Raw genomic sequence first — 12,861 nt, forward strand, 5'->3', positions numbered from 1 at the left:
AACCTCATACAGGTAATCCAATTTCTAAACAAGGCATTGCTAGATGGATAGTTAAGTGTATTCAAACCTGCTATCTTAAAGCAAAGAGAGAACTGCCTATTACACCAAAGGCACACTCAACCAGAAAGAAAGGTGCTACCATGGCCTTTCTAGGAAACATTCCAATGACCGAAATATGTAAGGCAGCTACATGGTCTACGCCTCATACATTTACCAAACACTACTGTGTAGATGTGTTAACGGCACAACAAGCCACAGTAGGTCAAGCAGTACTACGAACATTGTTTCAAACAACTTCAACTCCTACAGGCTGAACCACCGCTTTTGGGGAGATAGCTGCTTACTAGTCTATGCACAGCATGTGTATCTGCAGCTACACATGCCATCGAACGGAAAATGTCACTTACCCAGTGTACATCTGTTCGTGGCATTAGTTGCTGCAGATTCACATGCGCCCACCCGCCTCCCCGGAAGCCTGTAGCCGTTAAGAAGTTGATCTTGAACATTTGTAAATTTGGAAATATATTACTTTTAACTACATTATGTACATTACTCCATTGCATGGGCACTATTACTAGCATACACAACTCCTACCTCACCCTCTGCGGAGGAAAACAATCTAAGATGGAGTTGACGCCCATGCGCAATGGAGCCTAAATGGGAGGAGTCCCTCGGTCTCGTGACTCGAAAAGACTTCTTCGAAGAAAAACAACTTGTAACACTCCGAGCCCAACACCAGATGGCGGGATTTGCACAGCATGTGAATCTGCAGCAACTAATGCCACGAACAGATGTACACTCAGACCTAAGCAACAAGGCAAAATATAATAGTACATACATTGTCCAATATGGCAGAAGAATAGCATGTATATACGGGTCTGAGGCTATGTACATTGCTGGATGCCCATTATGGCAGCAGACCTCGAGACTTGGTGTATAATATTCATCCATATGACAAAAAGTGTGACCAGGGTTCCCAGAACTGACAAGGTTGATCCCTTGCTGATAATAGTGTTTTTTTTCAGTATTGCTGTGTTTTCAATCTTAGATCGTTATGTCTCAATCCAAGGGCTCTTGTTTCATTTTCAAGCGTTAACCACTTAGGAGCCTCCACTCCACTAGTTAAGGGGTGATAGGTTTGCCCAGATCTGAGTACTATGAATACTAGTTCCTAGAGTTAGGTGCACTTTGAAACAGTACTGGTTTTCTCAGTAGACCATAATCTTATCCAAGTTCTGGGTGAATATTTAGTTCCAGTACGTTTCAGTAAAACATAAGTCTACCAAATGTGAGACATGCACCCTTATCTGAATTTGCACCAATATATAGACAAGCCCTAGGGCACATTGTACTTAGTCTGGTGGAGTTAGGTACCACACAGAAAGAACTTTGTAGGCATTTTCCGGTTGCTTGGTAAAGATCGGAGGAAGAGGCCCTAGGCCATGTCATCCATCCTATGTTAGCAGTGAGCTTTCTAGCAGAACTAACTCTCACTGGTACGTACAGAGTTGTAGGATGATACACTGGGAAGAATGGTATAGAATTTGCGTGCACATTTCTGTATTCTGGATATTGGGACATACGTTCAGGGATTGTAAGACGGTTGGTTCTGGAATCTTTCTGCCTAACCTAGGAGAAGAGTTGTGTCTCTTTGATACATTACATCTTCTTCCATTCGAAGAAGGCTTTAGTGATGTGCCAACCTAATCTCGCTGACCCACTGTCACAAGTCTTCTTATCTTCAATCTGTGAAAATTAATTGGGTTCAAAGCTAGCTTGCAAATAGGGTTGGCAAAGATTGCGGTGACTGGGGTAGAGAAGCAGGCAGTCTGGGCCAGCAGGTCACTTTATTCTGTAAGTCAGAGTTTTGGCAGTCAGTTTGAGGAGGATTAAATTCACTGGTCTTTCAACTTGGGGGAAAAGATCTGGGCTGTCCAAAGGCAAAGGAGCTAACACTTCTTTTATTTGAAATGATTGTTTGTCAGGGGTTCCCCTTGAGATTTGCTGCAATTATATGAAGAGGACGGGGACCACCAGCCCACAGAAGGAGGGCCGGCAAAGATCTGAACTTGAGATCCTTGGACATTTGTTGAACCAGTGAATTGCACGATTTGTAAACACTTTCTTGATTCTGGCACAAGCCATGATTATTGTTAAGGAACGCATAGCATATTGAAAGTTAATTTTGATGAAGCTTACTTTACCCATTCAGGATATCTATAGCTTCCGCAATGACAGAGATCTTTAACTGTTCTGGGGGCTTGGAGATTATGCTTGTAGATTATTTTAGGTGCCCTTGTCACATAAAGATTCTAGTATTTAATCTTGCTTCTTTAACAGACAAATCCATACTGGGAAACTACTTTGCATTATTTCAGGCAATGAAATGAAGTTAGGGTGCAAGATTCTCTCAGTTTCATTTTGGGTACTGTGGCTGATTTCTCTCCACTTGACTCCAACTCTTACGCCCCCCACAATAGTGTACTATTTGTGTCAGCACCTCTTAGTGGGAAAACCTCTGGATACCAGGATTTTGTAACAGCAATAAACACAACTCCTTTGGGAGCTCTTAAATTGTGAGTTCATTGTGACATCCAGAATGATCCCAAGATTCCATTTACCTGATAGGCCCCTCTTTATGGGTACCAGTAAGGACATAAAATAAGTTTTGGTTCAATATGCTCTGTTATTCTGTGGTTTCTGTCGCTTCTAATACTGCGTCATAGTGCTAAGATAACAGCTTCTATGAAACATTCCCAATGGCTTTGCCTATCATATTTTTATACTTTGCTGCATTCAGTTCCTACTGTGTGAGTTACTGGGCCTTTCGGTGTCTTACTGTGTTTCTAGGTTGAGCTAAATGATGTAGAAAATACTTTTGTTTTCACTATAGCACAAATGAGCCAACCAAAACCAATAATAGGAAAGGTATCATTGGTACCACTTATAATGGATGCCTGAAGTGACACTAGTGGGGCAATAAGTGGCCTGTCTGTCACGCTCTCTCATCAGTTGCACGAGGGTCAGTGAGTGGTAATGGTCGCTTCAATAAAAATATATTGAGTGCCTCTTTTAGCACCTTGTGTAGCAAAGTGAATTGACAGTAAGTTAATTTCATTGCGGGAGAGGAAACACTTTAAATTAAATAGTGTGGTGTCTGCATTTTTGTGTTAGGAGAGCCCTGCAGGATTGTATTGCTACATGCAAATTACTTGGCTCGACATTCTGCCCTCTCTTATAGATATGTCCATTACTGTTAAAGTATGAAAATCCGAAACATACACATTTCTTATGGTCCTAATTCCTGATTTGTAGAAATTATAAGTTAGGAGGATAGTGGAGACTACGGCAAGGGTGTTCAATATTTTCTGATTGGCCTGTGATCACTTTCAGAACATGGATTTCTCAACAGAGGCAGCCAGATTACTATTACGAGAGTATGTCATCCAACTGTGTGTTTGAGAATCTGTATTAAATCACAGCCCGATGACTACTGTGAGATAATGTGTTATAACTGTGTGTTTAAAACTCAGTCTTAAATCTTGAGATAAGTCATTTTTTGTGAATTTAATCCAGTTCCTAATTATAATAAACACAGTTAGAACTAACTCACTCAGGTGCTGAAGGCTGCCCATCAATTCAAGACATACATTATATTTTAAATATGCTAAATGCTTTCTGTGTGCGACTCCTGTTCTCAAAGAAATCCTGCCATCTATATTTCTTTGCAAAGTGTTGACAAAGATTTAACCTGGCGGCTTCTTTGAATTATTTTAATGTAAATGCTGTTTAATTTACGTTGACAGAAATGTCAGTATGTATGTGTATGTAGTATTTGTATGTATGCACTGTATATATGCACTATTAAAAGTCAAATTCAGTCCAAGTATGATTTCAAATGTAGCTGGTTTCTGAGAGCTGGTGGACTGTTATTTTCTTGTGATACATTGTGTTTTAGTGCTCCCCTAAAATAAAGCAGAGTTGAGGAAGTTCTGATAAATGCAGGGAATGCTGTTCTGGATTCTCCTAGATTCTCCGTGCACAAAAGGAGAAGAACTCTGTAGAAAGCTAGCTCTTTATATGATATACCAAAATGAGATATATTGTGCAAAGAGTCATGGGGTTCCCTTACCAGCAGACATGGGCTTGCTCTAGAAATCCCAAGGTGCTTTTTATTTTAGGGGGTACTGTGGTCGACTAGCCTTATGCTTATGACAGAGGAGTGTTCGACTTCTGCAAATACACACACAATCAATAAATGACACACGACTGAAGAAGGAAATCAGTACCAATTTACAAAAATAACAAGTACCTTTATATATATATTTAGGCACCAGAATGAATACGATCAGGTAAGTACGTTTTGCAAGAAAAATCTTTACAGATTTGAAAAATCGACAGTGCAATTTTTGGAAGCTGCAATGTTATCCTATGGAGGAAAAACAATTATGGCAAACAGGTATGCTACAGTGACTTACTTGGCCAATCTCCTGAAATTTTGGTAAGCATTGGGCAAGGGTCAATACCACACCAACAGGTCACACCGGGTGGCACTGGGGCGGCCGGTTGTAGAGGTGTATGGCATCAGCGCCCAAAGTTAGTCAACGGGGATCTGTCCAGTTGGAAAGTGGCTGCAGGTTTGAACACAGGGTCCAGCCGTGGAGAACAAACAGGTGGGTTCAAGTCTTGAGATGCTTAGCTATTAAGGGACACCTTCGGTCCTCTTCGCCACAGGCCAGGGGCAACGGGTGCAGCGGTGTCCTGAGGTGTCAGGTTTTCTCCACCAGGAACACCTGCGGTTGAGCAGGGCCTGTGGGCAGAGGCTGCTGGTGGCGTCGGTGAGTCCACAGCGGGCAAGTCCAAGGTGGACTATATCTCTGGAGGGCTTGGGAACCACATTGGCACCATTGGCCCACTAGCTTGGGCTAGGTGGCACAGGTGCAGTGGTGCTTCCAGGTGTCGGGTTTTCAGTGGTCTGGAGTCCTTCCAGTTCTCTTGGGGTGCCAAGAAGATGCAGGGAAACAGCTCAGCTACTCCACATGAGTTCCTGGATTTTTGTTTAAGGCAGACAGGCCTCCCAGGCTTTTGGAGAAACAGCAGTTTGCAGGACGAGTCTAAATGTGATGTCCACATCATGCAGCTCACCGTAGGGGTGGAACTAACCTGAGGGGTGGACATACCTCTCTGAATACTACATTTCCCACCTGTCCCAGTGCCAAATGGTCCCTGTGGCATTGGGGGGAGGCAGAGGTGGTTGGCAGAAGCCAGATCTGCATACCAAGAGTGGTGGGCTTCTTTGAAGCACCCTGCCTTGGAATGCAGATACGCAGGTCATCCTCTTGGATGGGGTGTATGAACACCTTGCCCAGAGTAGGCTTTATTTTTGACCAGCCGAGAGCAAAGGCTCTCACCCCAAAGGGGCTTTTCTGGTTGTTGCAGGCTGGCTAAAACTAGTCAGTCCCCACACTGGTGGTTGGTCGTTTTTTAGGGGCACCTCTAAGGTGGCTTCTGGGTGCATGTATTAATAACTCAATCACCAGCAACAAAGAGGGTTTATTAATACTAGATGTTGGATACCAAACTTCCCTTTTTTCAATGAAGCCATAATGTAGTTGGGGAACTTATATTGAGCAGTGTCCAGCACACGTACTTAAAATGGCTTCCCTGTTCACTCACTATGTATAAGAATCAACTAAAACATAGCAGGGGCATATCTGCTCTTGCAGATATGCCCCCGCATGTATTATAATGCAGCCTGCCTTAGGACTGTAAGGCCTGCTGTAGGGGTGACTTACATATATTGCACGCAGTGTTAGGGGACAGGGCACACAGGCTGTATGCCATGCCGAGTTTTCACTTTTATCTGTCCCCAGATACGCAGCCTGCAAAGACAGTCTGCATGTGCTAGGTGAGGGGTCCCCATGGGTGGCACACTGCATGTTGCAGCCCTTAGGGACCCCCCTTGGTACCCATACTCTGGGTTCCAGGGGTACAATTTACTAGGGATTTAAAGAGGGCATAAGAAATTGCCATTTGGAGGAACAATTGCTCAGTTTTAGGGAAAGAGATTTGTCACTATGGACATAATTAGCAGGAACCCAGTCAGTGCAAGTCCTGTCAAAATTGCATCAATTACCAAGCAAAAGGTTGACCATGTCAAAAACTGACACTTTGCTACAAACTCTTGCTTGTTTTTTTTGCACTTTGCACAGTGTGACATCTCAGATGTAATGGAGCTGGCCATTCCCACCATCCAAATGCATGAACAATAGGTCTTGAACAACAGTTGTGAAGTAGCATTCTTGGAGGACTGCTTTCACTTTTATCAGTAGAGAAAGTTGGTACCAGGCTGACTTTGACAGTGAGCTCAGTGTCTAGGGTGAATCAGAATGACTTTCCATTTGGTAAAGGTGGTGGTTCCAATACATTTTTTAATTGTTGCCCTTCTTGAACAGTAGGAATTCTGTTTTGGTGCAGTTAACCTTGAGGTGGGCGCTGGACATCCAGGTCTGGATGATCATAAGGAAGCGTTTGAGGTACTGGATGTCTGGAGAGAAGGAGGCATTCAAACAAACTTGTGTATCATAAGCTGTATATGAGTTCTGTGTAAGATAGATGTTTGAAGGATGACCACTGTGGATGAAGCATGAAGGGATGGTTGCTGGAGGTGGCGCAAGAATTGTTGTGTTTTTGGATCTTATTTTTTCACTAAAGAAGAGGTTGATGACATTGCGCTTGTTTGCCGAGTGTGGAATTGGAGATTCAGGCAGGGTGTTGATGTGGTGCTTTTATTTCTTGTTGAGAGTTTTATTGATGTTGTGCGTGCACCTGTGCAGGACTCCTTTTGATAGAAGATGCTTTGACACGTCCTGTTTTGGAGGAAACTATTCTTTAGTGGGATACCCTTTCTTTTTTCCTTTCTTGATCTATTGTAATTCTAGTAGTACTATTATGAAAGTATATGCTTTCTATCAGATATGGCTACAATTAAAAGTAGGTGGGAGTGGAATGCTGTATGCTATTATCAGTGACCTGGTAGTCTCGCACCCGAATCACCCGGGTGTGGGAACGCCAAACTCAATTTTACAGGCCGATAAAATCACTTTGGGAAGCGCTGTATTGTAGCCTGCTCAGTTACCCTATCCTCAGCCAAGGCATTTTGGAGCATGTAATGCTTCCCCCTCTGCCATTTGATATTTCACTATACCATCCCCCAACATCACTACCCACTCTCTCCACCTGTGTCCGACCGCCCACACCCCTTTCACGCTGAGATCCTGCAATCATTTATTATCTGATCAATTATAAATGTTTTTGTGAAAACCCTCGAAATCAGGAATGTGTTGTATAATTCTCCAAAGTAATGCCTGGTCCAGTTTTTTATTTCGAGCAGTCTAACTTATAATTGAAGGAATTCTATACGCGGTTCCAGGCACTGTTGGTAATTACTGCTGCCAGGAGTCTGAGCACTGAATTCCTGCAAACTCACAATTAAAGTCTGTGTCTTGCAACCAAATGCACCCCTGAACTCACTTACTATAAATCATCATGGTCAAAAGTAATTTAGCAAACATTATCACCTTAGACTTGGGAGTTTATTTTGCCCTATCAATACATATATAATCAGAAGTGTCAAAGTTCAAAAAGGTAATCAATAAATAAACCTGTTTATATTAAACAAAGTAAGCAATATATTCTGCCATTGGAGGGACTGAAGGTTGTTTTGTTGTTTAACACCTAGTGATTTTGTCCATTTCGTTTTGACTTTATAGTCATAGAGGTCGAGAAGCGAGATTCTTCAGTATTTCAGGACTCAGAAAAGTTTCATCCGGGACTACACCTTTATCGAGCTGCGCATGAGAAAAGCCTTCCTGATATGGCAGAAGCATTGGCACATGGCGCAGATGTTAACTGGGTGAATGAAGAGGAAAACAACACAACACCACTCATTCAAGCCGTGCATGGGGTATGGGCCATTTATATTCATATTGTGAATTGATTTTCTTCAATACTGGAGTAGGTTTGGTTTCATTGTGTTGCTCTAGTAGGATTTACATGGCCCTCCAGTTAGTTTTCTGATTAATAAATACATTCTCAATTAAAGTACAGTTTATTAGGCAGAACCAGTTACAGCTTTAAAACTGTGACTCAAAATGTCCTACTTGAATCAGTTGTGGACATTGTTTTACTATCATTGCTGTTCCTTATTGTTACTTTTATAGTCCAAACCTGAAATTTAAATCATCAAATAATTGTGCAATTTGGTCAGGCGTTTTAATGCATTTGGGCGTTTCCATGACAATGTTATAGACCAGGGTTTCCCAAACTGTGGATGGGTGCCCCCTGGTGGGTCGTGAGGCAGTTTTTGGTAGGTTGTGAAAGTCCAAGCAATAAATAAAAAGATGTCTTTAAATTCTGACAGAGATTAAACCTCAAGATATATCTTCTGACAGTTTGGTGCTGATTTTTTTTTTTTTTTTACATGGGGATTGGTGTTTTTAAACTTTGCGTTCAGCGATATAAAAGGAAAGTGAATTATGTGACAAACCTGCTGGGTTACAGGGAGTATGAAAGGAAAGGCTGTAGGATGACATTTTTTATAACACAACAAATTGTAAATAACTGTAAATGCACTGTAAAGATTCAGAAGTTAGGAAAGCAACAATGAAGCAAATTTTTTGTAATTCTGAAATGCGATTTAAGCAAAAATGTTAATGGGAGTAAATCAAATTAAAAACACAATAACTGGTGATGCACAATAAATAAATATTCACACATCATTAGTTTTATCAGGTAATCTGTATGTCACTGCAAACTTAGTGCCCATTTCAATAGAAAATCTGCTGTCTTTAAATGAAGGTGCATTGCCACGTGATGGTTTAATTACATTTAAAAAATGGATTGCCTCAGTGTTCACTATAGATAGGTGGGTTATGCAAGTTAGTCAATCTAAAAATTGAGCTGTGGTTCTAAGACGTTTGAGAGCACTGGTATAGACTTATAATGGAAGAGGGTCATCATTACCATGTAAATCGTGCTGTCCATGCCCATGCAAATCTGAAGACTTTGCATAATTAAGAATTTCAAGAGAAGTGGCGGTTCCCGATGGACACAGCATGACATAGCTATGGCTATAACAGAATATTTTACGTTCAGTGCGAATCCCTGGGACCCTCTTTGGGGAAGCCTTTGAGACAGTGGTGCATAGTGAACCTATCTAGGAACCAGTTGGGGTGCTTCAGTAAGTACAGACAAACTATACATGCTGGAACAGAAGATTTCTAGCCTGGAGAGAGATACAGGGCGCCCCAAGAGATGGAAGAGCACAGGCAGGCCCCAAGACAGCTGTAGAAGAGTTTAATGATTTAGCAGATTGAGAGGTGGTCTTTCATGAAAAGTATATATGGGCCAAGACATATGGGACAGGTGAACTGGCATGGCTACTCGAGGGCTACCAACAGCATACCACAATAGCAGCAGTATTCAGTAGATGGGGCCAACAGGTAACAGGTTTGCAGGAAGTATTTAAAGAGTTTGAGGTATTCTAAATGGCTGTGGACCACAAAGGATCCTTCAGATTAAAAACTTTTGAGGCAATGTATGCAAGCTATAACACTAGTGTACCTAGACAAGGAAAGTGTAGGTACTCCCCTAGTACTAGAAGAGGTGATTGGAAACTTAGCTATGTGTAAAGATAGAGTAGGGGAATCTGTCACCATTGCTATGGGTGGTAGTTAATTTTGGAGCAATGTCAGGTCTACACATCAACTTGGAGAAATCTAAAGCACTTTCACTTATACTGGCTGCTATGCCATTATCCCTTATGTGGTGCACTGATTGTATTAAATACCTCGGAATAAATATATATAGATTGATGGGCTTAAGCTCTATAACAACAATTGGCCAGCAAAAGTTAAGTTATCCATGCAAATAGATAAACAGGTTACATTGCTCCTGCAATGTGTGTCACATCTCAATCATTAAGATGCTGATGAATGCTTTTTACATCTTTTGACTAATATTCCTATCTCATCGCCATGTTCATTTTTCTCAATATAGGTTGACCATCTGGCTAGATTAGTTAAGGTTGGGGAAAGTTTGCATATTAAATAGACAACATTAACACTGCCATACAATGGGGTGGCTTTGGTGTACCGGCCTGCGAATTATATCACTTGTATTGCTCCCTTACGTCTCCCCTGGCATTGTAGCTGAAGCGGAAGCAGACTTTGAATTATATCACTTATATTACTACCTTACCTCTCCCTTCTTACCGCGCATTGTAGCTGAGGTGGAGGGGGGGGTAAACCAGGAATAATGATTACTCTCCCATATGAGAGGTTTCCATATTCAAGCAGAGGGATGTCAATGGTCGCATATATGGTTAAAGCCTGAGAATATCTTCACAGGAACTTTGAGATACTCCTGTATATTCGCCACAGATGCTCCTTCTGAACAAAATTACCCTCTTCCCAACAATGGATCACACTGTGAGATGTACTTTAAAGAAACAAAAGTGGGACAAATCTTTCAAAATCAAATGTTTATACCCTTGACACATTTCAAAATACTAGCCAAGACCAGCCATTAGATATTTGTGTACGTCGGAATGCTACAAAAGCACTGTAATCCGCATTACCTGAGGAGCGTATGGCTTTAGACCCACTCGCTAGCACCACCAGACTAGAGAGAACGAGGAAACGAATAAGACATTTTTGTAAATAGTTTTCCACAAGCCGAACTGACATGCTTTTGCTTGTGATGGAGTAGTGGGGAGATGAAATAGGGGAACAGTGTTCTGAGGTTAATTGGTCCTACTTCTGAGCACTCATTTCACCTAATTACAGACATTGGTTAATACACTGCGAATTTCTGCCTAGAATTTAAATGATAACTGAGAAACTACACAGAAGGAATACTGAGTTGGAAAATATCTACCCATATGCATGATGCCTTATGCAGAATTTATGCACCCGGTGTTGGGAGTTCTCAGTTATTTCAGCCTGCCAGCAAGCCATACAGTCAACATACTCTTCGCCCCCTCCCCTTGGTTTTTGTTTGAATTGATAGCAGTAGGGGCTGTGAATTATCATACAGCACCCTAAGATGGATATTGATGAATATTTTGCAAAATCAGGGTTTGTACAGTGTCTTAATGTATATGTGTTTTTAAACATTTTTTTCACTTTTGAGCATTGCATCGTCTGTACTTGGTTCATTTACTCTTGGATTACTGGGTATGATTTGCCAATGTATGTAATTTACAGAAAACCATCAGCATCCATTGTTGTTCCTTCTGGTCTCTGTTGTTCATCAGCATTTATTGAATGCAGAATGTTTTTTTTATATATTATTAGTTATTTGATTCTTCTAAGTAACTATTCCGGATTCTGTGCTTGAATGAGTTCCACGGAACTGATGTGTATATCTTGTACCATCAAGCCATAGGTGTGAAACTCAATAAAATGCTCTCCTACAGTGTATCAATTGAAGCAATTGTCATGCAGTTGAGAAATGTGGCAAATATCCCAAAACACATTAAATGATTCACAGCAATGTTGTTCTAATTAGTGAAGAGCAAGCAGCTTTGGGGTGGTTGTTAGGACCTCCATAGACCCTGATCAACTGGGTTCCTGGCTTCTCTTTGGTGTAAACAGATTACTGAGGTATATGTTACATTGCTGTCAAACTCGGATAGACCTCAAGATATTTAGGGAGCATTTGGCAAGTACTGCTGAGCACACCAGGCAAGCCTAGTCCCAGATGATGAACAAGATTGAATACTGGTATGGACAATGTTTATTGGCCCGATTTATTTTTGGGTTGTTCTGCCATGGCGAAAAAGTAAATACCGCTGTTGCCCTACTGGTGGCCTAAGCTGCTGAATTTATAAATAACTGCCAAGCTGGTGGTCACTTATGAAGCATTGGCAGGAACCAAGCAGAGCTTTGTGTTTTTTCTGCATCTCACTGCACAAGTTTGGCTGGTGATAACGGACAGAAAAAAATAAAAATGTCTGGAAGTCCACCATCGTGATTGGGTGGGTGAACATGTAGCCATTTCTCTGAACGTCCTTACTCTATGTGGCCTTCAGAGTGGCTTAGCTATGGCAGTGATTGAGTAGTCACCACCAGAGCCAAACTGAAGGTCCGCCCACATTTAAATCAGGCAATGGGACCTTCATGTTAGCAGTATGTATACCTGTTGCAACAGAGTAAATATAGCGCCAACATAAAAATTAGGCTCTAGGATTTTTCTTGGACTACGCACATTGGGGAAGAGAGGTGAGGGGATCCATATGCTCTGCAGACTTGCAAAATGTGGGGATTTAGAATAACACAAATCAGATTTGAAACTACCTTCTGCATCCTGACATAGGAGCCTTGGTAATTCATGTATGTGCGATGACCATCAGATTTAATTGCATGCAATAGATATGTGATCGAAGCAGGCTATATTGGTAAATGGTTTTCCTTTTCTTTAGTTTTTCTGGTTTGTGTTGTAACACTGAAAAATTAAATAAAGAAAATGTTTAAAGAAAAGAGTTGCAATAGATAACACAAAATGGCATCTAGCACCTGTACGTTTAGAGAGGCTATTGTGGATGATTCTGTCAAGCGTCTCACCTTCGAGTTAATATTTCTTCTTTAGATTCACCTCCACAAATCTTGAAATCCAAGTCTTTGGAATTCTCAGTTTTCTAATAGGTTCTGTCCTCCTGCAGACTCCTCCTTTTTTTTTTTTTTTTTTTTTTTTTTAACAAAGTCTAGCACATCCTCTGCCTGAATGTTTTTAGAGATCAGTCTTGATTTTGTCTGCATGATGTTGATGTACACCGGTGCTTGAATGGTCTTCCTCCTC

The 12,861-nt window shown here is 41.3% G+C and overlaps 1 protein-coding gene across 2 annotated transcripts in view; it reads left to right on the forward strand.

The window, feature by feature from the left end:
- The window catches only part of ACAP2 (ArfGAP with coiled-coil, ankyrin repeat and PH domains 2), a 333,281-nt gene that overhangs the window by 295,944 nt on the left and 24,476 nt on the right, over window positions 1-12,861 (forward strand). For both annotated transcript variants that reach the window (XM_069213160.1, XM_069213161.1), the window contains one exon: window positions 7,773-7,966. In XM_069213160.1, coding sequence (XP_069069261.1) covers window positions 7,773-7,966 — 194 coding nt within the window. The remainder of the gene's footprint in view (window positions 1-7,772; window positions 7,967-12,861) is intronic.

This window comes from Pleurodeles waltl, chromosome 11 (assembly GCF_031143425.1).
Source record: "Pleurodeles waltl isolate 20211129_DDA chromosome 11, aPleWal1.hap1.20221129, whole genome shotgun sequence".
Lineage (NCBI taxonomy): Eukaryota > Metazoa > Chordata > Amphibia > Caudata > Salamandridae > Pleurodeles > Pleurodeles waltl.